This window comes from Anser brachyrhynchus (genome assembly GCF_964034855.1).
Source record: "Anser brachyrhynchus genome assembly, chromosome: 10".
NCBI classification, from domain to species: domain Eukaryota; kingdom Metazoa; phylum Chordata; class Aves; order Anseriformes; family Anatidae; genus Anser; species Anser brachyrhynchus.
The window spans coordinates 9,577,986-9,602,594 of NC_137705.1; the positions used below are offsets into that span (position 1 = coordinate 9,577,986).

The 24,609-nt window shown below is 63.1% G+C and overlaps 3 protein-coding genes across 4 annotated transcripts; 1 reads left to right on the forward strand and 2 right to left on the reverse strand.

Moving 5' to 3' along the window:
- Nucleotides 1–160: 160 nt before the first annotated feature.
- Nucleotides 161–7,953, reverse strand: DALRD3 (DALR anticodon binding domain containing 3). Its single transcript, XM_080606778.1, has 13 exons — nucleotides 4,673–7,953; nucleotides 4,240–4,532; nucleotides 3,892–4,160; nucleotides 3,604–3,662; nucleotides 3,386–3,508; nucleotides 2,899–2,969; nucleotides 2,292–2,350; nucleotides 2,072–2,154; nucleotides 1,649–1,772; nucleotides 1,483–1,541; nucleotides 1,271–1,384; nucleotides 1,034–1,102; nucleotides 161–815 (listed from the first exon to the last, which is right to left on the reverse strand). Exons 1-13 carry the CDS (start codon nucleotides 5,675–5,677, stop codon nucleotides 696–698), a joined length of 2,448 nt encoding a protein of 815 aa, XP_080462904.1. The 5' UTR covers nucleotides 5,678–7,953; the 3' UTR covers nucleotides 161–695.
- Nucleotides 7,954–8,542: 589 nt separating this feature from the next.
- Nucleotides 8,543–9,775, forward strand: NDUFAF3 (NADH:ubiquinone oxidoreductase complex assembly factor 3). Its single transcript, XM_080606820.1, has 5 exons — nucleotides 8,543–8,632; nucleotides 8,708–8,900; nucleotides 9,018–9,084; nucleotides 9,187–9,287; nucleotides 9,447–9,775. The coding sequence occupies exons 1-5, from the start codon at nucleotides 8,577–8,579 to the stop codon at nucleotides 9,540–9,542; spliced, it is 513 nt and encodes a 170-aa protein (XP_080462946.1). The 5' UTR covers nucleotides 8,543–8,576; the 3' UTR covers nucleotides 9,543–9,775.
- Nucleotides 9,776–11,267: 1,492 nt separating this feature from the next.
- IMPDH2 (inosine monophosphate dehydrogenase 2) lies at nucleotides 11,268–23,489 on the reverse strand. Of its 2 annotated transcripts, XM_080606818.1 has the most exons (15): nucleotides 23,331–23,489; nucleotides 23,156–23,204; nucleotides 22,949–23,050; nucleotides 22,659–22,733; nucleotides 22,078–22,284; nucleotides 19,875–19,962; nucleotides 18,416–18,615; nucleotides 17,302–17,392; nucleotides 16,482–16,577; nucleotides 15,029–15,100; nucleotides 12,670–12,813; nucleotides 12,317–12,461; nucleotides 12,089–12,232; nucleotides 11,645–11,728; nucleotides 11,268–11,529 (listed from the first exon to the last, which is right to left on the reverse strand). In XM_080606818.1, exons 1-15 carry the CDS (start codon nucleotides 23,426–23,428, stop codon nucleotides 11,508–11,510), a joined length of 1,617 nt encoding a protein of 538 aa, XP_080462944.1. In that variant the 5' UTR covers nucleotides 23,429–23,489; the 3' UTR covers nucleotides 11,268–11,507. The 2 variants fall into 2 exon arrangements, with proteins under 2 accessions (XP_080462944.1, XP_080462945.1); XM_080606819.1 differs by lacking the exon at nucleotides 15,029–15,100 and having other exon boundaries at nucleotides 23,331–23,488.
- Between the last annotated feature and the right edge of the window lie 1,120 nt (nucleotides 23,490–24,609).

The following is a 24,609-nucleotide window of genomic DNA, read 5'->3' on the forward strand; positions in this document are numbered from 1 at the left end:
CTCTGCACTGCCCGCACCCCTCCAGGCAGCGCTCAGCAACTCCAGGGCTTGTGCTGGCAGGGGCTGTGCTCTGGGTGCAGTCCCACCGCCCCGACCAGCCTGGGGCTGTGCTCCTGGGGCATCAGGCTGCGTGCAGGCGCTGCTCTGCCCTGCTCCCTGCAGCTGGGCAGCGGTGCGGGAACAGGCAGGAGCACGGCTCTCCTGCCCTGGGCTCAGCACTGACCTTTCCCCAGTCCCCACACCGGTGTCCCTCCCGTCCCCTCGGTGCTCACGGCGGGGGCAGACGTGCAGCATTTGTCCAGCAACGACTGTATTAGATGTACCAGGCCAATTGGCCTGTCAGCAGCCCTCGGGCCGCAGGAGCTCTCTGCCAGCAGAGCTGCCCTTCAATAAATGGCTTTGGAGATGGGTGCCTGGTGCTGTGGGTGTGCTGGTCCCCTGCTGCGCCGCCTCCCCTGCTGCGCCCCGGGACGCTGCAGGCTCTCCTCCCCAGCAGGCAGGTGGCCCACGCTGAGCACAGCTACGGGGTGCACATCTAAAACCCTCAGAACGCAGTCTGGGAATGGGGAGGCACCACTACGGGGTGCAGGTGGGCCTGGACTCTCCCTCCGTGGCCCTCAGGCAGTCCCGGGGCCTGTCCTTCCCCTCGCGGTGCTGGTGGCTGTCCCTCCGTGGTGCCACTCCTCAGAGGTGGCTCAGATCTGGCTGAGAGGAGGGAGGTGCAGAGTCGCCAGGGCACGGTGGAACAAGTCTCTCACTGCTCCCAGCAGCTGGAGGCGGGCAAACATCTGGTCAAAGAGGTGAGGGAAGGGCTCCTGCAAGGAGAAGGGCAGTGACACGGGGCGGTGGCCGTATTTCCTGACATCGCTGCCTCTTCACCCTGCTTCCGTGTCCCTGAGGGGCTCTGCAGGGCTGTCACTGCTGGCACCCAGCAGCCTGCTGCCAGCGCAGCCACCCCGCAGCTTGGTCCCCACCCTGGGCATGACTACAGGGCTGCAACCCTCCAACAACCAGCCGGGGCCATGCGACTCACCCCGAGAACGTGGACCCGGTTGTAGTAGGAGCTGAAGTCCATGCTGAGCTGGATCAGGAACTTGCACACCTGCAACACGGAGCTTGTGCTAGTAAAGGGGCCTGGCCAGGCTGCAGCCATCCCGTGCAGCTGTCTGCCCCCCAGGGATCCCCCTCACACCCACCCTGTGGACGCGGGGCCTCGCCCAGGGGTAGGGCTCTCAGAGCACCTATGGGTGCGCTGGCACGCGGCACTTACTGCCTCGGTGTTGGCTGTGATCCGGTGCCCCTTGCTGGGCGCGGGCAGCTGTGCTGCTTGCTGCAAGACTTCGGGGAAAGGCAGGAGGTAGTTGAAAAGCAGGAGCCATTCTCCCTGCGAAAGGCGTACGCCTGTCAGAGAGGGACGGGAGCAGCCATCCCGGGGAGCTGCGGGCACGCAGGTCTCCGCGGGCCCCATCCCCCTGCCCTCACCTCTTCCCGGAGGCAGGAAAAGTTCAGCGTGGCTGCTGGTGGCAGAGGCGGGTACGTTCCTGGAAAGGAAGGGGGGAGACCGCACTTGTGGCCAGAGAAGCCTGCAGGCGCGAGGACCAGCCCCAGGGCAGCTGTTAGGGGAGGGGGCGGCAGGGCGGGCACTCACCCTGCTCCACAGCCCGCAGGTAGGTGTCGAAGAGCGTGGCCAGCCGGGCGCAGTTGTACATCACGAAGGCGCCGCTCTTGGTTCCCTTTGTGGAGATGCTGCTGGCCTCCAGGTCCAGGGTGAGCTGCGGGCAGGGGTGAGCTGCGGGCCAGGCTGCGTGGCGTGGAGCCAGCCCTGCGCCTCCCCCGGGGGAGCGGAGCTGTCCCCACCAGGCAGAACGCGACCACCAGCACGCTGAGCACCATGCCCGTACCCTGCGCATCCACTGCTGCACCCCGTGGAAACCCAGCCCCTGCCCGAGCTCAGGGCAGCCGAAGGGTCTGTGCAGTGCCTCCCCTCACCCCGTGCTTCGTGTCCCCCTGCTCCTGCTGCTCCTCCGCCTGCCCCGCTCTGTGCAAACCACGGCACTCGTGGGCGTCCTACCTGGCTGCGGTGCGCGGTGCTCAGCAGCTCAAACCTGATGGCAGCCACCGTCAGGGTGTCAACGACCTCAGTCCAGGCCTCATCTGCAGGGAACGCGGGTGGCGTCAGGCACAGCTCGCTGCAGCCCCGGCAGGAAACCTCCGCTGGGGCTGCGGGGCTTTGCTGAGGCTGGGCTGCGGGCTGGGAACCACGGCGCCTCCCCAGCCCCTCAGCCTCTCACCTTGCGCAAGCTCCCCGTACTTCAGCACGGAGGCGTCGTACATCTGGCGCTTTCGGAGCCTGGGAGGAACACATGCTCAGAGCCACCGCCTCCTTCCAGCGTGCACCCCCAGTCTTCCCCCAGCCTCCAGGCTGCTGGGGCATCAGCCCTGCTGCAGCCAACCAACAGCACACAAAATGTGCCCGTGGGAGGCCAGGGACAGCAGTACTGCTGCTAGCAGGGGTGAAAATGCTGCTGCAGTGGGCCCAGGCTCCGCCTTTTGGCTTTAAAAGGGATGCCTCCACGCCAGGGCTGTCTGCTAATGCGGGGAGGCAGCAGCTCAGCTCCTGTCCCTGCTGCCTGTCCACTGACAGGGCCAGAGCAGCACTGCGAGAGGGGGATGCTGAGCCCAGGGAGGGCAAAACAGTTGTTCTCCTTCTTCCCCTGCCCCGTCCTGCATCCCCCGTCCTCTAGAAATGGCCCCGGGGCACAGAAAAGCAGAATAGAGGAACCTGGGGTTGCACAAGATTCTCCCTGCACCACCAGGGAGCTCTGCAGGGCCAAACGGCACAGCACAAGACTCGTCAGGCTAGCAGCACAACGGGCTCCTTGCTCAGCACCAACTTACTGAAAGTACTGGTCTGCCCCGATGGGGAACGAGGGGTTCGTCACCTTCACTGGCCCACAGACAAGGTGCTTCTGAAAGAGGGAGGAGGACAAAGGCTCAGAGTCAAAGGCTCAGAAGTTCTGCTGAAATGCGGTGCAGGAAGAACCGCGCCTGCAGAGCTGCCAGGGACACCTCTGTTCACATCATGGGAACAGGTGCCACGGGAAAAGGGGAGGCTGCTAAAACACAGCATTGCATTCAGTTAAGAACAGTCCTGTTCTAGCTGCGTCCCTGCAGTTTTCTCCGGTTCTTCCTTCTTTAGTGCTAAAATTCCAAGGGAATGGGTACTGCTCTGCTGCCCAGGCACGAGCAGGGGGGCTGCCAAAGGGAAAGGAACACTTGCAAAGGTGCAAGGCTGGGCCTCAGCATCCACTGCAGAGGTTGAAGACAGGCTGCCTCAGCACAAGGATGCAGGGGGCCACAATGAGGAAGGTGTGAAATTCCTCACCTGCGAAGCTGCGTGGGCTCCTGGATCCAAAATCCTCCAGAGCAGGTCCATCTGCTGCTGCTGGAATTCCTCCTCGCAGCTCACCACGTGCACGACGCTGCAGCGGCTCCCTTGGCCTCCAGCCTGCGGCAGAGCACAGCAGGGAGTTCAAACGCTGCCACGTGACAGAAGGGAACATCTGGAGAGCGGTCGCCAGGCAGCACCGCGGGGTCACTCACCGTGCACTGCAGAACGGCCTGCTGCAGCTCAGCCAGGGACCGCAGCTTCCCCTCCGTCACTGAAAGGAGGAAGGACACTCAGAGTGGGACAAAGAGCTCGTTTCCCACCAGCTGGGTCTGCCCCGGGCTGTCTGTGTTTCTGGCTCAAACCAGATTGAAAGGGAGTAAAAGGAGGAAACTGAATCTAAACGCCCCTTATTCTCTGTAAAAAGAACTGGAAAAAACAGGCAGGCCTTTTGCAGCCTCTCCCCCTGCCGTTACACCAGATACCATCCACGTGAGGCTCACCTAGGAGGACATCCAGGTTGGGGTCATAGCCCACCAAGCCCTGCTGCTCCACGAAGCTCTTCAGGTGCACTTTACAGATGACATCCTCAGGCAGCGAGGCCGCACCTGGCTCACACGCTGTGGCGTAGGGACAGCGGCTGAGCGCTTGCTTGAAGGCCAAGACGGCGTCGGGGCTGGCGGCACCGCCAGAGGGCCACTCCACGCGGAGCTGCCGCAGGACCTCCAGGCTCCCCTGGTTGCTAACAGCAGGGACCAGGCGGGTGCTGACCCTGCGGGCGAGCACCAAAAGCGTGCCAGCTGTGCGGCAGGGACAGCGCAGGCGGGACGCGGGGGCAGCGAGGCACTCACCCCTGGGCGCGCAGCAGCTGGGCCAGGTGGTCGGCGAGCAGCACGGGGCGCAGGTGGCGGGGCGCCAGGGCGGCGGGGCTGCGCAGGGCCAGGCAGTGCAGCACCACCGCCTCCGGCCCTGGCCCCGCGGCGGGCGGGGGGTCCGGGCCGGGCGGGGGGCCCAGCAGGCGGCGGAAGGCCTCGGGGCGCCGCAGCTGCACGGCCAGCCCCGCCGCCGTCTGCTGGCAGCCCCGCACCGCCAGCACCCCGGGGCCCGACGCTGACGTCACGCCCGCGATGACGTCAGCGGGCACCTGCGGGCCGAGAAGCGCGGGGGTCGAGGCTCCGCACGTGCCGAGGCCACGCCCCCTGGTTGGAGGCCCCGCCCCCAGCCCTCAGCCCTCAGCCCTCGGGCCCCGCGGCCTACCCGCGGCCTGCCCGCCCCGCCGCCTACCTGCCCCCCGCTGAAGGCGGCCCTTAGCGCGGCCCGCGGCGCCAGGAAGTCCCGGTGCCGCAGGTTGCGGGCGCTGCTCTCCTTCACCCACAGCGCCGCCGGCCCCCCCAGCGCCGCGTTCAGCGCCCGCAGCGTCGCCGCCACCGCCGGGCGGCACTCGGCCGTCTCCATAGCAGCCCGGCCGCCGCTTTCCGGTGGCGGAGCGGAAGTGACGACACCGAGCCCCTCGCCCCCGCATCGGCGCGGCCGCCATGTTGAGCGAGGCGCGCGGCGCGGCCCGGCAGCCATCTTGGGCGCTGCCCGGCGGCCATCTTGGGGGCTGCGAGCGCGGCGGCGCCATGTTGGGTGTGGCGGGCGGTGCGGCGCCGCCATGCTGGGTGTGGCGGGCCACTGCCTTGGGGGGGGCACGGCCACAACGGGGGGCGCCGGGCACGGCCCCAGCAGGCCTGGGGGGCCCGGGGAGCTGCGGGCGTTTGGCCCTGCAGCACGGGGATCCCGCGGGGCTGAGCCGGCACGGCACGGCCTGGCCATGGCGGTGTGGCGGGGAGGGTGCGGGTCCCAGAGGGGAGCCCCCAGGGGAGCCGCAGGCAGCGCTGCGGTGGGTGCCCCGAGCCCTGGGGCTGCGCCTCCCGCACGGCGCCCGCCCAAACCCGGCTGGGGGCGGCAGGAAGCGAAACCGAAAGCGGCCGCGCCGCGTGCCCACACGCTGCCGACATGGAGCCTCCGGGCCTCGCAACCGGGGCGGTGAAACGGGGTGCACCCCATCGTGTACCCCCCAGCTGCGGCGGGGACCCGCTGCCTGCAGCCCCGCTCCTTATCAGCCCGCCCCAGCAGCGCGGCCTGGCAGGAAGGAGATGGAAGCGACCAGATCGTGCCCTCGTGCTCGCGATTCCATCTGCAAAGCGCGGTTCCTCTGCGGTGGCCGCTCTGCCGAGCGGGGCCCCGCGCTGTGCCACTCGGCACCCCCAGCACTGCCGTCCCTGCAGGAGCGGGTCCCCACCTCATGTCCCCAGCTGCAGCACAGGGCCCGGGGGGGCCGGCAGCGGCTCCCCGCAGGCACCCAACCAGCCCCAGCCTCGCTTCCTGGTGGGGCCATGCGTCACCCAGGCTGCAGCCCCGTGCCACGGGGCCTGGTTTGTGGGGAGCTGGTATCCAGGAAGCGCCGAAACCCCCATCCGTGGCAGCCGGGAGCGTGTGTGTCCCCCCGCCCTTCCCTCCGTGCCGTGGGGGGGCCGCTCTGCCCGCAGGGCCCAAACCGGTTCCTCCGGGGCTTATGTGCACGGCAGGGCGAGGGCGATGCCGGCAGCGCAGCCCTTTGTTTGGGCGCCCTCAGGAACCCGGCAGCTCCTCCGTGGGCCCTGCAAGTCCAAAACCTGAAGCGGGGGACACAGGCCCCCCATAGGGACAGCCCCCCCAGGCAGCCCCCGAGGTGGGGTGCTCCCTGCACCACCCACAGCCAAGAGGTGATCTGAGAATCGCTGCTCACACCAGACCAACTGCTGACTGTCCGCAGGGCAGGAGCCGCCCAGGACCCCCTGCCCGGCTGCCGGGGGGGGGGGACACGCACGCTGGGCTGATATCCCCCCCCCTCCGAGCCGCTCAATGGGGCCTGTAGGGCAGGGCTGGGGCTGGCTCTGTCCCTCTCCGTCACCGGAGCACCGAGGGGGGCCAGCACATGGCAGCGCCGTCATTTTGCAGCTCCTTGCAGCAGAGGAAAAGGGCTCCTGTGCACACTGTGCAGCCCTGGGGGGGGCTCTCAGAGGTGCCGAAAGAGCTTTGGACAGACACGACATCCCCGATGGCTCTCTGGCTGCGCGCTCAGCGGGAGTGATCGTGTCATTCCAAAGCCGTCTCTCTCTGGGGGCTGGATCCTGCCTGAGCACCGCTCACTCCTGCCGGCACACGGCCTCCTGCCGCCCGTCGACACCCAGGGGGACGGGGAGAGCCCCGCACGGGCTGGCGGTGGCACGAGGCTCGTGCAGCATCTCAGGACCCACACGCCACAAAGCAGGTGGCCACGTCTCCACCATGGCCAGGAGCTGGAGGCCACCACCACTCGGCACGCTGGCCCTGGTGGTTCGTCCCCAGGAAGCGAGCCGCTATCTTTAGCCGTCAGGAGCATGAGCCCACCGGAGAGCCCCCGGCATGCGGGGCTGAGCCACGAGGCTGGCCGTGAAGCCCCATCGCACCCCCCCGTGCTCCCCGCACGGCCCCACACAGGGGTTAGAGCAGGGCGAGCGGCTCTGGCCAGGCGTGGGGACGGCGGGTGCATGGCGGTGGCGGCTGAGGCAGAGGCGGGAGCGCGGGTAACGAAATCCCAGGGCAGCTGGGCGCAGCGGGGACAGCTGCTTTTGGGATTCCGTTGCCCGCGCCGGCGCCGTGGAAGGACGGGCACGGGGGCCACCGCCCCGCACCCGGGTCAACCGGGCCAAGGGGGAGAAGGGCGACTTACCGCCGGGGTGGAGGAGCCGCGCGGGGGCCGCGGCCGGGCCGGTTGTGGCTGGGGGTGCTGGGAGAGGCCGGGGTTGTGTCGCTGCTCCCCCCCTCTCGCCGCGGGCCAAGTGCCAAGGGGAGGGCCACAAGGAAACGGCTCCGAACAAAGCCCCGGTGGGGCTGAAGCATCTGGTGCCACCGGAGCAGCCCTCAGCGGGGCCCGGAAACCCGAGCCGGCCCCGAGGGAGGGCACCCGCCTCGGCACCTGTGCCGGGGGTGCCGGAGACTGGCACAGCGCGGCCCCCCCGCTGCCGCCAGCCCCGTGTCACCCAGCCCTGGCAAGGAGCCCCTCGGGCACCCGGGGAAATGAAACCGTCCCCTGCCGTGTGGGGAATCCCGACGGCTCCCCTACCCCTGTAGGGGGGTCCCGGTGGGCTGGCGGGAGCGGTTCCGTTACCGACACCGGGGATTCCCGATACACCTGTCCCTGGATCCAGCCCCATGGCATGGGGAGGGGGCTGTGGCTGCCGTCCCGGCCCCCCGCCGCTGTGCCCCCAGCTCCCCGCCGAGCACAGCACGGAGAGAAGGGGAAACGGGAACTGGGGAGGCCACGGCAGCACGGCGGGGCTGGCGGGGGCTCCGCCGTGCCACGGGGCGACACCGGGGCTCCCCACCCCGCACCGGGGGCATCGCCCGCAGCCCCACGGGGCAGCAGGAGCCCGGTGGGCACGGCCAGCACCGCCCGGTCCCCGCTGCTCCGGGGCTGAGCGCCCCGCTCTCGGCGGGACGGCCGCGGGGACGGCCCCCACGTCCCCCCGCGGGGCTCCGCGCCCCCCGGTCCCCCCCCGAGCCCCCCGGTGCAGGGCGGACGAGCCCCCCGCCGCCTCCCCGGTGCGGCGCGGCGCTGCCCGCCGCCGCTCACCTCCGCCCGCCGGGCACCCGCAGCTCCGGCGACCTCCCCGGTGGCGCGGGACCGGGGGGGACCCCCGGGCACGGCCGGGGCAGAGCGGGGAGCCCCGGAGGCAGCGCTCCGCCGCCGTGCCGCCCGCTTCCCCTTCCCGGCGCTGCCGGTTTCGGTTTTGCTCCGGAGCCGGGGCCAAAGCCCGCCCCGGGCGGACCCGGCGCCAGCGGAGCCGCCCGCCACCGGAGTCCCCGGCCTCAGCCCCGCTACGGGGCCACCGCCACGGGACCCCCCCCGTGTGTCCCCCCCCGGTGTCCCCCGGTGTCCCCCGGTGTGCCCCGGTGTCCCCGCCGCCCCGTGTCAGGGCAGCCCGGGCCCCTCCCCACGGGTGCCGTTGTCACGGGCTGGGGCTGGGGGGGGGGGCGAGAAGCGATGGTGAGAGGGGGCGAGCACCCCCACGGCCCCGAGCCCACGGGGGCGCCACGCGTGGAGACCGGGCGGGATGGGGGGGGAGGGGGGGGGGGGGCACCGGGAGGGGCGGGGCCGCGCCCCGCATCCGGCGGCGACAAAATGGCGGCGGCGGCGCTGCGGCGGCTGGGCCGGGAGGGAGCGGGGCTGGCGGCACGGTGCGGGCCGGGGGGGTCCTGGGGGGCTCGGTGGGGGTCTCCCCGCCGGTACTGAGGCGCCGCGGGTCCCCGCAGGGCGCCGTGCCGCGGTTACCGGCTGCTGCCGTCGGACGACGAGCTGTACCGGCGGACGCGGGTGACGGTGCTGCAGCCGGAGAACCCCAGCAGCCCCTTCATCGAGGGCTACAGCATCCGCGGCTTCACCATCAGCGGCAGCGTGGTGGTGGGGCCCTGCGCCGTGCTGCCCCGAGCCATCCTGCAGTGGAACGTGAGTGCGGGACGGGAAGGGACCGGGAATGGGACCGGGAATGGGGCCGGTATGGGACCGGTGTGGTGCCGGTGCCGGTACCGAGCCGCCCCGCTCAGGACCGCGCTGTCCCCGCAGGTCGGCTCCTACCAGGACATCTCCTTTCAGAGCCTGTCGCTGTTCCGGCTGCTGGAGCCCCCGATCGGTACGTGGGGCAGCCACCCCTCCTCCGGGCACCCTTAGGGGAAGGCGTCGGGGGCTCGGGTCCCCGCCAGCCCCCCTCTGCCCCCGCCGCGTCCCGTTGCAGAGATCTTGGTGCTGGGTACCGGGGACAGGGTGGAGCGGCTCCATCCCGCCGTGGTGAAGCAGATGCGGGCGTGCGGGATCGCCGTGGATGTGCAGGACACGGTGAGGGGGGGACGTGGGGGCGTCCTGGGGGACAGGCGGGCCGGAGGGAGGGGGTCCTGCCTCAGGGGTCTGCCCTCGGCTGGGGGCAGCCCCCTGCACGGACAGGGGCAGTGCGACCCCTTCACCCTCCCGACCCCTTCATCCTCTTTCGTTTCCCAGCCAAACGCCTGCGCCACCTTCAACTTCCTAACGAATGAAGGGCGCCTCGTAGCTGCCGGGCTCATCCCCCCGCGGGGCACCTACACGGAGGCCTAGGTGCCGCCCGCCTCCGCCACGGACCGAGCCCCTCGCCTGCCGGGTGTGCGGGGGCTGCTGCGCTCCCCCATCGCTGCTCCCGAGGGAGAAACGCTGCGGAAGGAACTGTCAGAGCCCGGCTGCCCAGCAGCGGCTCTCGGCGTGCAGGAGGGTGTTGGGAGAGGTCAGGGCTGCACAGCCCCCGGCACGCTGGGGGGGCTCCCCCTGGAGAATACACATAACGTGGAAGTACAGCGCACTTGTCCGGTGGTTAACGCACGGCAGAGCTGCGATGAGCCGTTAGGCTACGCGTGCCTCTTGCCAGCAGCGCCGTTGGTGTGAGCACAGGCACGCGGCGCTGCCCAGCAGTGTCCCCGGCCTGCCCGAGGCTCTGCTGTGGGGTTCTGTACCTCCTGCAGCGGTGGGGTCCCTGGGGAGCCCCCGGCTGCTGTGGGTTACCCGTGGTGCTTGCTCTCCCTCTCCCTGCAGGCTTGAACAGCCCAAGCAGGGGATGCAGAGCAGGGTGCTGTTCCCCATGGGGGGGGTTGTGCCGAAGCTCAGCCTCCTGCCACCTCCACAGCCCCGCAGAGGGGGTTCTGCTGCAGTCCCTGGCTTTCAGTCAGGCCGTGGCTTAGCTTTGCTCAACGAGCGGGCTGTGCTAATTAACGTTTGGCGCTGATATGATTAGTTTGTAATTCAAGGCTCTGCTTTTAGCAAGTGTAAATCTAATTTGATGGCGCCATTCTATGGAGCTCTTTTTTCAGGCAGTGTTCGAGCCACAAAACACGGGTGGTAAATGAGCTCCTGTCAGCAAGGGTAATGTTTGCGTTTGGCTGGGGGGGGGGGGGGGGCGGAACTGCTACAGGTGTGAAATACCTTTGGCACCTGGTGCTGCAAGCTAACCAGGGCGGGCAGGAGCGGTTTGATGGGCAGTCATGCAGAAAAACAAACCTCCCCCCCCATTTATGGGCCCACAAGCTGCTGTTTGGTTGTGAGCCTGTGTTTGAGTTCGTTGTCGACATGCCTGCCAGCAACCAGACACACGGTGTGACCTTGCCAGAGCCCTGATGCCAACAGGCTCCTGCGGCAGGACGGTGCCCCCAGCACGGGGTTGGTACTGGGTTGGGTGATGCAGGGGTGGGAGATGTTAGGGGACACTTAGGGGAGGACACGACGGGGAGGAGAGTGCCCAGCCTGGGAAAACACAGCTCTGAGGGCCCCGTGGGTGCAGGCAGGTGTAGGGCTGCACACGTACACAAGCACCTACATGTTCGTCACTGCACCAGCCTGAGCAGGGCTTGCAGCAGTTTTGCAGCTCCCAGCAGTGGTTAAAGGCCCCGTGACAACCCCTTCTCTTCCTGCCCAGGGGCCACTCCTTTTCTGCTCTCAGCCAGGCTGGTTTGTTAACGCCCTGAGCTGCATTAACTGTTCAGCCCTGTCAAGAGACTGTTCCAGTTTTCCCCTCAGTGCCCCTTTTGGGGACATCAGCTCCCCTTAGTGGCTTGGAAGGAGATTCATGACTTCTCAGTGACACCCCAGCAAAGCCCCCTGGAGCTGTGACAGGGCCTGGGGCACCCAAATAATTATTTTTTTAATACTTCTGAACTCAGAGCGCTTCTTGCCTTTTCGCTCACATTGTTCCTCCACCCTTGAGGGTGCAGGATGGGAAGGACAGTGCCATGGAAGGAGAATCTGCAAGGGTCATACAGAGGGGAGGGCTGGCTTGGGGTCTGGACACACACCAACTGCACATCTTTTCCTCTTTTATTGTAAAACACGGCCAACACGTGCAAGGCTCCAGGCACCAGCCCAGGAGCACTGTTCCTGGGTAGCTGGCGGAGCCTTGAAGGTGATGATGAAGCAGCCAACAGACACAGGGAGCTCCAGGCAGCCCACACAAAGAATGGCACTTCTGCAGCACGAGCAGCTCCCGCGCGGGGTGGCACAGGGCTGAGTGGCACAATGACGGACACAAACGGGCCTCCTTCAGAAGAGGCGCTTCTCATACCTGTGAGGACAGCAGCAAACCAGAGAGACCTTTTACCGACCTGAAAGGGCCAAAAGTGCAGCTAGGAACACAAGGTGCTGAGGGATGAGCACTTGCCCCAGGCAGAGGCACTTACGAATGGAGGCCATGAACCCCTCCTTCCACCTGGGCAGACGTCGTCCTCTTCTCAAACTTCAGCTCTCCCGAGTACATCATGGCTCTGAGGAGGAAGGACAGCCAGTCACATGCCAGCCAGAGTCCAGGGAAAAGAGGCTCTGACACATTCCCCTGAAGCAGCTGAGACTAGGCAGGCACTGGTTCCTCCAGCTGGGGCCAGAAGGATCGTTGCTGTGCTCCCGAGAGCCAGGCAGAGTAAGGTACCACCACATTTCAGGCCCAGCCCGCAGAACGTGCCATGGGAGACCACGCTCCCGCAGCTCTGGAGCTGGCAAACGTAGCAGGCAGCGAGACGAGGCTACAGCAGAGTGCAGAACACACTGCAGCGAGGGCACAGCCCACAGACCCCACCGGGCAGCACCGTGTCCCGACCAGGGACAAGGAAGCGAGGGGAAGCACTCACCGGACTTGGGTCAGGCTCTTGGCACCGATATCCTGGCAGGAATGCTGGATCCCAGCAATCAGGTACGGAATGAACTTGTGGATAGAGCCCTTATCCTGCACCGCGCCAGAGACCCCCTGGGCCACTTTGATTTTGTCTGTCTCACTGCAGGGGAGCAAAATTGAGAAAGTCTGTGAAGCAGATAGGTCCCAAAAGCTTGCTCTGCTGCCCCAAAGCACCATCTCTCACCTGAAATACCGATTCTGGCTGCCCAGGTTCTTGTCCATGGCATCTAGCGAGCCCATGCCACGGTATTTCTTCAGCCTAATCCCATCCGAGAAGAAGTACTCGCCCGGGGCCTCCGTGGTGGCAGCCAGGAGGGAGCCCATCATCACTAGTGCAAGGGATCACCAAGAGCAGCGTGTCAGCAGCAGGAAGGCCCCCAAACCCTCGGGGCGACGGGCACGGCTCCCCGACCTGTGCTGCACACCCGTGCCCACAGCCTCCCGCAGGTGTGGACCCTTGTGCGCAGTCCAGTGCCGTGCAGAGCCCCTGCTGGGGCGCTGCCCACGTGGCACAGCGCGCACGAGCCGGGTGCTCACCTGTGGAGGCCCCGAGCGCGAGGGCCTTGGCTATGTGCCCCACTGTCTGGATCCCTCCATCTGCAATCACGGGGACGCCGAACCTCCTGGCGTACTCGGACACCTTGTACACCGCCGTGGCCTGGGGGCGGCCGCACGCCAGCACTACAGGTGGGGAGAGAGCAGCAAGAGGGGTGAGGTGCCGTGCAGCAGCGCGTCCCCACCCCAGCAGGCCCTTCAGGCTTGCAGCACACACATGCTCCAGCACTCAGGAACGCACAAATCCCCAGAGGCTCCTTCCCCAGGCCGCGGTGCAAGAGAAGCCGATGCCTGGGAGGTGCCTGCTGGGACGTCCTCGCAGCCCCCAGCTCCAAGGGCTGTGGTGACCTGGGCTCTGGGGTCTTTGGTCGAACACCTGGGGCGAGCCAGGACTCCCGGCTCCTCCCGAGCAGGCAGGGAGCTGGGGAAGGAAGTGGGGCAGACTCCGAAAGCCCCTCTCCAGAGCACCCCTAGCCACGTCCCGCCTCTCGCCCCTTCTCCTCGCAGTGCCAGCCCTTCGCTGTGTACCAGCAGCCGCCCGGTGCGCCCCTGGCATGGCAAGGCAGCTGGCTGGGAGAGAGCTGATATGTATATATACATGTACACGTGTTTATATATATATATATATATCTGCACGCACACACACACAAACACACATGCAGCAGTGGAAAAGGAAACGCGCAGGATGATTAGATGGCGTACAGGAAGTCATTTTTGTTCCTGCCCTGCGAGGCAATGAGGATTTGGTCGAGTTTAGCTGCCCCACGGGAGGGAGTTCATTAGCTCCGGATTTACCTGCTCTTCCCAGTCGCTAGCGGTTAGAGGCTTTCCACTGAGCATGGAAGGCTTGAGGGAAAACCAGCACAGGGCATGTCTTGTAACACGTCTGTCAGCTGCAGGCATGCAAGTATGCTGAGATAAGCTCCTCTCGTGGAGACTTCCCTTCCCCACAATTAACTGGAAGCCTTTTCTTCAGTCAGTTAGTCTGATGCAGCAGATAAGATTACGGACATGCAGGATTAGTACTTCGGAGTGCAAACTGCAGATGTGGTTTAGGCTGCTGGCAGCAGCGCTGGCAGCGCACATCCCTGACATGTTTGCCAAGGCCAAGAGGCTGCGATTGCTCCCTTCCCAGAGCTCAGCAGCAAGTGCTGAGAGAGGGAAGCCAGGCAGGGATCGTGAAAGAAATGGTTTTAATCGAACAAAACTGCGTCAAGCTAGGTCTCAGCCAGCCAGGGAGTGTCTGCCAGGTACAAGATGAATGGCGTTAGGCTTAAAGAGATGGTCTCACTTGGTACCGCGCTGCTAAAGGCCACGTTGAGGCTGCAAAATGCTGCAAAGGAAGAGCTCTGTGGAGAGAAGGAAGTGATTCGGGAGGGTCTGAAGCCTGGGGTCTACGAGACTGTGCCATAGACGGAACCAGGAGACGGAGCCTGCAGAAACCTCACGACAGCAACCACTGAGACCAGCCCTTTAAGGAACTGCTTGGCTCGGGGCCCCTGGGAGCATCACGCTGCTCTGGCTGTCCCAGTGCCCAGTGCCACAGCTTCCAAGTGCAGGCTTCCAAAGCAGGGTTCAGAGCACGCACACACCAAGTAGTGGGGGTGAGGGTTTGTCTTTTTTTAGCATATCTGCAAAGGGTGGCCCTACAAGATCAACCGCTGGAGAAAACCTTCCAGGATCTTCAGCAGAAACCCCTTTCCCTTTGAGGTGCTTCAAAACAGGGAGGAAGGGCAAAAACCAAGGGTCACCTTCGGCGTCTGCTCAGGTAGCATCAGAGAGGTGCAGAGCAGACAGAGCTGCACCCTGTGCTGGGTGGGGGGAGCCCTTTCTCTCCCCGTAAGGATCGGGCGTCAGCGGGAAAAGATGTGGTTCTGGTACGCAGCTGCCGAGCTGGCCACGTGCAGCCAAGTCCCTTTGTAACCCCCAGGGGAGCCAGCTTCAAGCGGAGCTCAGCCAGTGCACAACTTCCCCACAACTGGGGCCAGATTTAGAGGAGGATCAAGGACTGCTTGGGGACTGTCTCCCGGTGCTGGATCAGCAAGTGCACGCCCAGCTAGAGAGCCAGCAGATGCTGCCAGAAGGCTCCTGAACTGGACTTTGGAGTGGAGGGTGGACAGGCCTGAACGCCATCAGTTTTGACAGCTGGGACCCTGCTTTAGGAATTCAGAAAGGCTTCTCAGCTTCAATTTCAGATTCAAAACCAGTATCCAAAGCCACAAAACCCCAAGTGCATCTACAGCTAAATTATTCTCAAACAAGCAGTAGGGCCATGTGCAGCCAAATCAGGGTCCTGCTTCAAGACACGTAATTAGGGTTGGGAACAGGGCAAGTGACTTACTATAGGTGCCCGTGACAGTAGAAGGGCATTTGGGGCTGTGGGACTTTAGGTCTGGAGGGATCTTTGGAGCAGCTAAACAAAAACAAACACACACATTTTAGAGACAGAAGAACAGCAGCAGAACAAAGGACCCCAGCAGTGACCTGCGACTAGGCAGAGCATACGGTGTGGGACAGAGCTGACCTCGCAGACCCTTCCTAGCCCGAGCCAAGCCAGAGGCCAGTCCCAAGGCAGCCAGGCCCGGCTGTGCACAGCGCATGCTCGCCCTGCCCCAGCAGCCATCCAGAGAGGTAACCCGCTAACCCCGAGAACCAGAGCTCTTGCCCTAAAGAGGGCCAAAAACCTGGGGAGCTGTGGTTAAGAGTTCTGCAACCCCACCTGCTGTGGCGTGCCATGTTCTGGCTCTGCTCTGCTCCTTCCCCCAAGCCAGCACCCAGCCCTACCTCCTGCGGCACACTCTGGAGATGTTCACCGTGCCGCAGAGCAGAGCACGCCTCTGCCTCAGGGCCAGAGCAGGACACGTGCATCCTGGTTCTGCTCCTGCCGTGGAGGCATCGCTCTGATGCCGGCTGGGAGGCGGCCAAGGGCACCGCAGCCTCCCCGTAAAGGTCACCCGGGGCAGCCTGCCCTGGCTGGGAACCCCCCGCAGCCACTGCGCCCGCAGCAGGCAAAGCAAGAGCACAGTCTGGGTCCGGGGCTGCTCTAAGGCTCCACACTGCAACCAGCGGAGCGCTAACGCAGCACCTTCACCCGTCGGCCACCCTCTTGCTGCCTCCCGTGGCAAAGACCAAGGTGCTCACAGGCTGCAGCACCTCACACTACCCCCTCTGCCCCTCACCTGCCAGTCTCAGAACACGAGGACTGAGCCCGTCCTCAGAGCAGCCTTTCTGCAGGCCCTGGGGACACCCTCTCCGCCTCTTAGCTAAGGGTGGCACTGCCTCTGCCCAGCACAAGCTCCAGCTAACCGCAGAGACGACGGCCAGAAACCCCATTCCAGCCTGGAAGTTGCAGAAAGGCATCAGGCCCAGCAGACAATACTCAAGCACCACGCACACTACCGCCGGAGGGAAGGGGAGCAGAGAGCCTGGTGCATTAAACCCGTCCCCACGGCTGCTTTTGGCAGCACCGGGGATCTGGCAGGTCCCTCTCGCTGCAGAGCTGCCCGCCGAGCCCACCCCACCCCGAGGCAGCGGCTCCTGCCGGGCAAAGCCGCGCGTGCCACACCTGCTCTACCCAGTGCGGGTCAGTACTGGGAGATGCCTTTGCTGCTGCTGCCACCCCAAAGGTTTGAGCCCAGTGATGTGTGTCCTGGACAAAGGGGCAGGAGCTGGCCTGCTGTTAGACGCTGCCGTCGCAGCGGGAGAAGTCTGTCCGGGCTGGGCTGCTTTTCAGCAGAGTACCTCTACAGAACGGATGTCTTCAGCCTAGTGGGGAGACAGCCGATCCCTCTCACCTTCCTGCGTGATGCAGATGGAGCCACTGCCCATCCCGACTCTCAGGGCATCGACCCCTGCGTCAATGAGGTTCTTGGCCTGAGCAGCGGTCACAACTGTGGGGAGCAGAAACTGGTTTGAAGAGAGACAAACAGAGCTGTGCACGCCCCTGCTCTGCCCTGGTGCTTGTCCCCGGGGCTGCACACCCCCCCTACACCAGCTGTGCACCCGTGCCAGAGCCGGGGCTGCCTGTCCTCTGCCACCACGCCTCTCTGCAAAAGCGGCAGTCGAGTTCTGTTCCAGCTGCCCCCATCAGACGAGATGACAGCCGTCTGTCAGGCCACCTTATACCCAAAGGCTGAGGTAACCGAAGGCACCGCCTGGTGCCAAACACCCTTTGGGCCACACCAGGCAGCGAGGGTAGAGCACAGGTTAACTGCAGCACCCGTAACATGCTAGCCTGGTACAGACAAGGACTGCTGAACTCTGCAGTCAAGAGGCAGGGAACGTTTCCATTAGATCTCTGCAGATAGCAATATTCAGTATTATTACCCAAAATTTAAAACTGGTGCGTAGAAGAGGCTAATGTATAGGCTCTTAGTTAGAGGCTACCAAGCACTGTAGCACACGGCGCTGCAGAATGAAGGTTTCAAAATATTTGCAGCAGTAGGTACTGCCCTGTATCTGCAGAGCGGTCTTCCTCCGTTCCACAAGTGAGCTGACACCATTTTAAGTTCAGACATTTACCAACAGGCTCATCTCATTCACGTCCCTGCAGCACCCTCTATGCCTAAGAAGCAAACATACTTCAGAAATGGGAAGTCTTCAACGCATGCCTACCGTTTCCTCCAATAACTTGTAGGTTGGGGTACTTCTCCTTAATGTATTTAATCATGTTGATCTGGAAGATGGAGTTCCCCTGCGAGGAATCCTGCAACAGAAAGAAACCCAATTTCAATGACCATTTCTACAAAAAGGTTATAAATGCAGCTCTGGAAGAACCTCGGATCTTTACTCTGCTTTCTGGGATCTCTGCTAGGCTGGCTGAGCAGCCAAATATAACACCCCAAGTTGAGCACAGAACCAGAGGAGAAGCTGCTGTCCAGACAGCAACGCACCTCCCCGTGTGAGGCAGTTTTATCATAAAGACTTCAGTAATATCCTTCACGCTAAAATCCTGCAGCTTCCCCACTACCTACAGTAACAAGCAGCAGGTCTGGCTGCACATAAGAACCAGCTGCTCTACCATCAGCCTCATCTCAAACTGCAGGTGAAACAAAGGCAGGAGGAATGCATCCCTCCCTGCTGTGCAGAACAGCTGAAATACCAGATGTCGACCACCTAGCGATCACGCCCTGCCAATCCTCAGCAACCCAGGCAACTGGCAGCGTCTGTTAAACATTTCCAGCTGCAACACTGCTCAGCCGTGCCCTCAGAGCAGGCCAACAGGACTTGCCAGCCAACAATCGATGAGAAAACAATGTGCAAATACCAGCAGTGACTGCTGTGCCTGAAAGCTTACAGGCCAGAGCGGAGACTGGCAGAGCAGCTCTGGGCTGATGACTCCAGCTCCGCGACCCTGAACACCAGGCAGTTAAGAGACTCAAACAACAACAAATGCTGAACGGTTGAAGGAAAACTGCAAGTCAGACACAGAAAGCTAGTCAGAAACGTCACAGGGCATGGCATCAACTGACAGCGTTTCTCAGCCTTCAGAACTCTGCCACATCCTACACAGTCCCTTAAGGCCACACAAATTTCCAGGCAGGATAAATACGGGGACTCCAACCTGAATGAAACTGAGAGGTCAGTAAACGGTCACATTCCAACACTTCTCATTACAGGTCCTTTTGTAACTGCCCTGCTGCTGTCCCACTGTCAGAGGGATTCATTCTCATGGGATCCCCAGCCCACCCAGCCCCTGGGGCCAGCGCCGCTGCCGGCGGTGGCTCACCAGCACCACTGCGTCCACGCCAGCCTGCACCAGGAGGTCCAGCCGGTACTTGTCGTCTTCGTGGGTCCCGATAGCGGCGCCACACAGCAGCTGCTTCTTGGAGTCCTTCGAGGCCAGAGGGTAGTCCCGGTTCTTCTTGAGATCCGTGCGGGCAATTATGGCCACCAGCTCGTCGTCCTCATTAACAATTGGCAGCTTGCCTTGAAACAAACAGAACATCACCACGCATTACTCCCCGGAGCAGTGTGGCAGACCAGGAGCAGCAGGCAGGCAGGAACTGGCGAGGAAATGGTGATTCGAAGAGGTGTGTTATCAAATCTGGCCTGTGACAGGCACCGCCTGCTCCTGCCCCCTGGTAATAGGGTTAGCATAACCAACAGTAAGGCAAGCATCCGTAAGGTGCAAGCAGGCTGCTCTCGGATCACCTTCCCTCCTCCTTTCTCCCCCTCTGTCACCAGGGCATGGGGACACCCATTAGCAGGGTAATTAAAGCCATCAGCATTATCAAAGCCCAGGTGCTGGGTTGACACGGTGACACCCACCAGGGAAGGGGACTCGTAATTGTATGGGGAGCACTGGCCTCGTAAAATCAAGCAGCTGCAAGCCCTGAGTGGGACTCGGGCCAGAACTGCTGCTGGATGGCAAAAGCTGCCAGTCCCAAGTGGCCAGGGATGGCCCTGCCATCTTCTGCTGCCTCTGAGGAGCGAGGGGCTCGCGTTCTTTTAGGCAGAGCCTGAGTTACGATTACTTTATTGTGTGCTCGTTATTAAGAATTTGACCCAACCTGCCGAGGGTCCAGGTGACTGAAAAATCTGCGTAACTGAGAATAATCCGTGTAGCCGAGAACTGTAGAAATTCTGTGCAACCATGCTAAGTGCTAGAAATTGTAGATAATGAGCTATGCTGATTGCTGACATTTTTATGCAATAACAACTTTCTAATTATAACCACAACCTTGTGGCCAGTCCTCGTTCTGCCAAGGATCCATAAATGAACCTGCCTGTCCTCACTAGCGGTGGGTGAGGGTGCCAGCAGCCCTGGCTCAGCAAACAGACCGGGGAGTGGGCAGGGCTGGAAAAGGACTCAGTATTTTCACACTTACTGCAGGAAAAGCGCACCTTTTTAATAATTAAATCCACGACGCTGTGCTGAAGTCAAACAACCAGACCCAAACAGAGCTGAAGCGGGTGCCAGAACTGAAGACGTGTGGCCGGACAGCCAGGCGCTTTTCAGTCCCCGGGCTGCCAAGAATCCCCCGGCTTCAAACAGCTTTGCGATGAACGCACGTGAACTCTGTACCCTGGCAGAGGGCTGCGGGCACTCTCTCCCCGCTCTCCTTCCCTCGTGCTGGCACGCAGCCCCTCCGTGTTCCACCCCCTCGGGGACACGTGCCCCCTCTCTCCCACTGCTGCTCCCAGCTCCCGAAGCTCTCCGTTGCGTCACAGACGCTCGCAGGTACCTTTTTTACTTCTTTGCAGAATTTCATTTGCTTCTTTCAACATGACGCCAGCTGGGGCCACAACAAGATCCTCCCGCTTTGTCATAATCTAGTGGGAGGGAGGAGATCAAGTCACACAAACTCCCGCGCACGGATCTGAAAATACCAAACCCCTTTGCCCACGTGAAATGCTCCGCAGACAAAGGAGCCCACAGCACAGCAACGCGCCTCCAGAACCGCACGGGAACAGCCTCCAATGCTCTGTCCCCGTGCAAGCGGTGGCCAGATGGGATCTGTCACGCTCAGCCCCCAAACCCATCGGTGCAGTGAAGCCAGGAGATGGCAGGGGGCCTCAGCAAGCCGAGGGAGAGCACTGCCAAGCCAGGGATGACTCTCGGATGACCCTTGCTTGGGATGTCACCCGAACAGCCTCCCTTTTAATAGGGCACAGGCATTTAAGGGCTGGAGATGCTTCCAGAGCCCCCTGCTGTTCCGGCAGAAACGCTGCCCCCGGCCCTGCGTTCGCAGCAGCCCCCAGCACCGGGCTCTGGCAGGACTCTGCTCAGAATAGCCCGCTGCTGCTGGGAAGGTCACTGGGGCAAAGGAGTCGCTTGAATCCAAACAAACACGCTCGCCCACGTTCGCCCTGACAAACAAGCACCAAAACACAGCAGAAAGGCAAAGGGCAACGGCCGCAGCTGGAACACAGGGATATCTGACACGAGATACGGAAAACAGCCTTCACCGTGACATCAAACGTCAGCAGGGCGGCCCGCAGAAGCAGTCCTAGCTCCTGGCTCCATCCTTGGAGACAGCCGAGACAGCCCCAGGCAACCTGCTCCAGCTGACGGCGCCTCAGGCAGAGGGGCTGAGGAGGGACCGCGCGGCCCCTTCCCACCCACGGCGTTCTGCGATCACAAAGCTCACGTTTCCATAAAAAGTTACCCAAGAAGGCCAGGCAAAGCTAAAAGGGCAGACTGTTTGAACCTCAAGGAAGGTGAGTTAGTCACACGTAACAGAGAAAAGAGGGGACATTTTAGTTATTTATACCACAGGAACAGACATTTTGTGTCAGGGAAGATGTTCGCCCTGCCTGCATCCACCCAAAATCCTGCCCCCGACAAAACCCACATCTCAGGAAAAGCATGGAAAAAAAAAAGTCACAGAAATACCCAGTTGTGCTCCCTATGTCTGTGGGATCTTCCTGAGCTACAGGAGAGCTGCGTGTTTAACTGGATGGCAATGCACGGGTTGGCAAGACCACTGCTGGACTGTGGGTGGGGAAAGGTCTAGGAGACATTCATCCACTTAGCCTCATCTGGTGACAGAGGCAAACAGCTAATCCTAACAGCAAGCTTCCAGCTCCACGGTGCTGAATGACACTCGGGAAGGATGAGAGGAGGTTCTCGGGCAGCTCTGCTGAATGGGTCAGCATCGCTTCAAAGGGCCACGCGCGCTTTTAGAACCTGCTGCAGCTGTAGGACTTCTGTTAGGGGTATTTATAGGAGATTTCAAACCAAACAAGGATGAGCATGTGATACCAGGTTTGGTCAGCAAGAGCTAAAAATAGTCGTGAGTCAAGAGCAGCAGCCGGCCCCGAGGCACCGCTGGTGTAACCCGACAGCACCGCAGGTGTACGGTTACGCAGCCCGAGTAACACGAGTACCAGAGCTAACGGGAATCAACACCGCACCGCAGGGCGTGCTCCTGCGAGAGGAGAGTTTGAGAGGGCAGCATTATGAAAGGGAAGCCATCAATCTTCAAGTCCAGGGGGTTATTTTAAAAAGCACGTATGAGGCATGAAGGTAAAGGCGATCCAGAAAAGGAGGAGCAGCGCGTGGGGGCTTGCTGGGCACAGCACAGCTGCCGCAGCCCCGGCCCGCACCAGACACTACGTGGGACAGCAGCAGCAACACCGGGAACTTGTAAACCAAGGGGCAGCACCAGCTGCGGAGAGGATGGCTCCCACAGCACTGAGATAACCCCGCAGGAGGAGCTGCACAAACACCAACTGCGCAGCCACTCATCCCTGCGCTGCAGGAGTCACAGAGGGAATGTAAACAAAGGAGCTGCTCTCCCTTGGAAGCACGGATCAGCCCGGCAGAGCTCACACGGAGCCTGCTACCTCCAGCTGGCACAGCCTCCTCACGGCCGCGCACCGGCCCTTCTCCTCACCACAAGCCGCACTGCTTCCTACCGTACCGCTCATCCGACAGGCGCTCACCTCGCCGAGAGGCAGGTCGTGCTCCGACTCCTTCAGGAAGTCGATATCTCGAGATGAGATGATGCCAACCAGCTTGCCCCCCATCTTCCCGTTGTCCGTGATGGGAATCCCACAGAATCCGTGACGAGCTTTCGCTTCGAACACGTCTCGCACTCTGTCGTTGGGGCTCAGCACCACGGGGTCTGTGATGAATCCTTGCTCGTATTTCTAAAAAGAAAGAGATTGAGCAGCGCCGCTGGGCTGAGCAGAAGTTAGATACGCACCTGGTGGGTCACGGAGGTCTGCAACCACCCCACCAACAGGACGAGCCACTGAACAGCACCAAGGCTCACTCAAGAAGCATTAGATTCCCAGGAGTTCCCAGAATAACCTCCTTGATGAAATTAAGGGGAATATTCCCACTCAGTCCTCAAACCCCACGCTGAGCACGGGATAATGCGCAGCACAAGCAAGAGCTTTGTGCAGACAACCACACCGGCACCCACCCCCCACCCCGTGAAACACAGGGCCCCGCACACCTAACGGCCTCCCCTCGTGGTTGTGGCTCCTCCAGCGGGCCCGCGCCCCCCATGCCCACTCACCTTCACCTTCCGCACTTCGTTGGCCTGGAACTCGGGGGTGCAGTTGTGGTGGATGAACCCGATTCCCCCGGTGAGCTGGGGGGACACGGAGGTGGCCGTGAGCGGCTGGCAAGGGGGGGGCACAAGGCCTCCCTGAGGGAACCCCAGCAGGGAGCTGGGGACGAGGGCAGGATCGGTCCCTTGGGGGGGGACACGGCAGGGATAAAACCCTGAGGGGCCCGACGGGGCCGGGCCTCGCCGGGAGCACACGCGGGCAGGGCGGCCACGCGGTGCCCCGGGACGCCACTCACCGCCATGGCGATGGCCATGCCCGCCTCGGTGACCGTGTCCATGGGCGAGGAGACGAGCGGGGTCTTGAGGGTGATCCGCTTGGTCAGCGCCGAGGTCAGGTCCTGCGGGATGGGGGGGGGGGGGGGGGGCAGCGGCTGAGACCCCAAAACGAAACCCCAAACGGAACCCACCCCCCGAAGCCCCGTCCCCTCCGAGCCCGCACTCACCACCTGGTCCGCCGTGAAGTCGATGTAGCCGGGCAGGATGAGGAAATCGCTGCGGTAACGGGAGGAGGAGAGGCCTCAGCACCCCGCAGGGCCCCCGCTACCACCTCCCCCCCCCAAAAACCGGGACCCCCCGACCCGCCGCCCCCCGTCCCGTCCCGTCCCGTCCCGTCCCCACTTGTAGGTGAGCCCATCGCCGCAGCTGAAGAGCTGCTGCGCCGTCAGCCCGTCGTCGGGCACGTAGCCGGTGCCGCCGCTGATGAGGTAGTCCGCCATGCCGCCCCGCGCCGCCCCGCGCCGCCCCGCGCCGCCCCGACGGCGGCCGCGAGGACCCAGGCGGCGCCGCCCCGCCCCGCCGCCATAACGGGGCCCCGGGGCTGAGGGAGAGCGGGGAGGGCCGGGGGGGGTGGTGAAGGGGCGGGAGCACCGGGGGGCAGGCGGAGGGAACCGGGGCTGGTCAGTCAGGGGAAGAGGGGACTGAGAGGGGGGGGCGTCCAGGGGACGCAGCCGGTCTCTTTTTGGGGGCCCCAGCCACGGGGCGAGGCAGCGGGCGCAAGCTGAGGCGCTGAAAACTGCGCCCCGGTGCGAGGGGTGCTGCTGTTCTGTGAGGTGGCGGAGAGCTGGGACAGGCTGCCCAGGGAGGCCGTGCAGTCTCCTGCTCTGGAGATAGCCGAAACCCGCCTGGAAATACCTTCAGAGGTCCCTGCCAACCTCGGCCAGCCTGTGATTGTGTTACCCCAAACATGTGTGCCCCCTTCCCCGAAGCCACAGCACCAGGCCACACGGACCAGTGCTCCCCTGGCAAGGTCTCGGTGCATCCGCGCATCGCCCTCCTGCCCGTGCCACCGAGCAGGGCCTCCAGGGAGCAACAACAGCACCGTGCCCCCAGGAGCGGAAGGGGCATAAAGAGTCCCACCATGGAGGGGAGTTGCAGAAAGCAGCGATCCTGGTTCCAGTGTGAGGCGTTCCCCCTCCTGGCAGACCCATCAGGGCATCAGGAAAACCTCACGTGCTATGTGCTTACAGAAACACCTCCTCAAGAGGTCTTGATACACCCGGTCTGACCTCAGAGCACCAGGGAGCGATCGGCCCCTTCTCCCCCTGCTCTGCTATGGCAGTCTCTCCAAGGCAAGCAAGAATGTAAACCGAAGACGTTCAGGAAGCTAAAGAATGGTGCTCCTGTACCTCTGCCCGTTCTTACTGCAGTAGGTTAAATCCTTGTCCAGAGATCAGCAAGCAGCCTTAAGAACGTTACTCGTGTTGCCCACCTATAGGGCACAGAACAGACAGGGCTGCTCAGGTCTCCTGTGGAACTCAAGCAAACAGCCCTTGTATGCCGTAAGGTTAGGCAGTCAGGTTCGATTTTGTAATTCAGATTAGCATGTTTTGGTCAGTTGTCTGAAACACAATGCAGAGTTTAGAGAGCAACCAGCTAGATAAGCTTTGGTAGATGCTAA

What these genes read in the sequence shown, in the direction of transcription:
- NDUFAF3 (XM_080606820.1), top strand. Translation starts at nt 8,577, where the DNA reads ATGGCGGCGGCGGCGCTGCGGCGGCTGGGCCGGGAGGGAGCGGGGCTG. An exon ending in GGAGCGGGGCTGGCGGCACG is followed by an intron (nt 8,633 to 8,707) that starts GTGCGGGCCGGG and finishes GGGTCCCCGCAG; the next exon opens with GGCGCCGTGCCGCGGTTACC. An exon ending in GAGCCATCCTGCAGTGGAAC is followed by an intron (nt 8,901 to 9,017) that starts GTGAGTGCGGGA and finishes CTGTCCCCGCAG; the next exon opens with GTCGGCTCCTACCAGGACAT.
- IMPDH2 (XM_080606818.1), bottom strand. Translation starts at nt 23,428, where the DNA reads ATGGCGGACTACCTCATCAGCGGCGGCACCGGCTACGTGCCCGACGAC. An exon ending in ACGACCTGCCTCTCGGCGAG is followed by an intron (nt 19,963 to 22,077) that starts GTGAGCGCCTGT and finishes CCCTCCCACTAG; the next exon opens with ATTATGACAAAGCGGGAGGA. An exon ending in TACTGTCACGGGCACCTATA is followed by an intron (nt 12,814 to 15,028) that starts GTAAGTCACTTG and finishes CCCCACCTGTAG; the next exon opens with TGCTGGCGTGCGGCCGCCCC.
- DALRD3 (XM_080606778.1), bottom strand. Translation starts at nt 5,677, where the DNA reads ATGAGGTGGGGACCCGCTCCTGCAGGGACGGCAGTGCTGGGGGTGCCG. An exon ending in TTTCCTGCCTCCGGGAAGAG is followed by an intron (nt 1,385 to 1,482) that starts GTGAGGGCAGGG and finishes CGCCTTTCGCAG; the next exon opens with GGAGAATGGCTCCTGCTTTT. An exon ending in TCACAGCCAACACCGAGGCA is followed by an intron (nt 1,103 to 1,270) that starts GTAAGTGCCGCG and finishes TCCGTGTTGCAG; the next exon opens with GTGTGCAAGTTCCTGATCCA.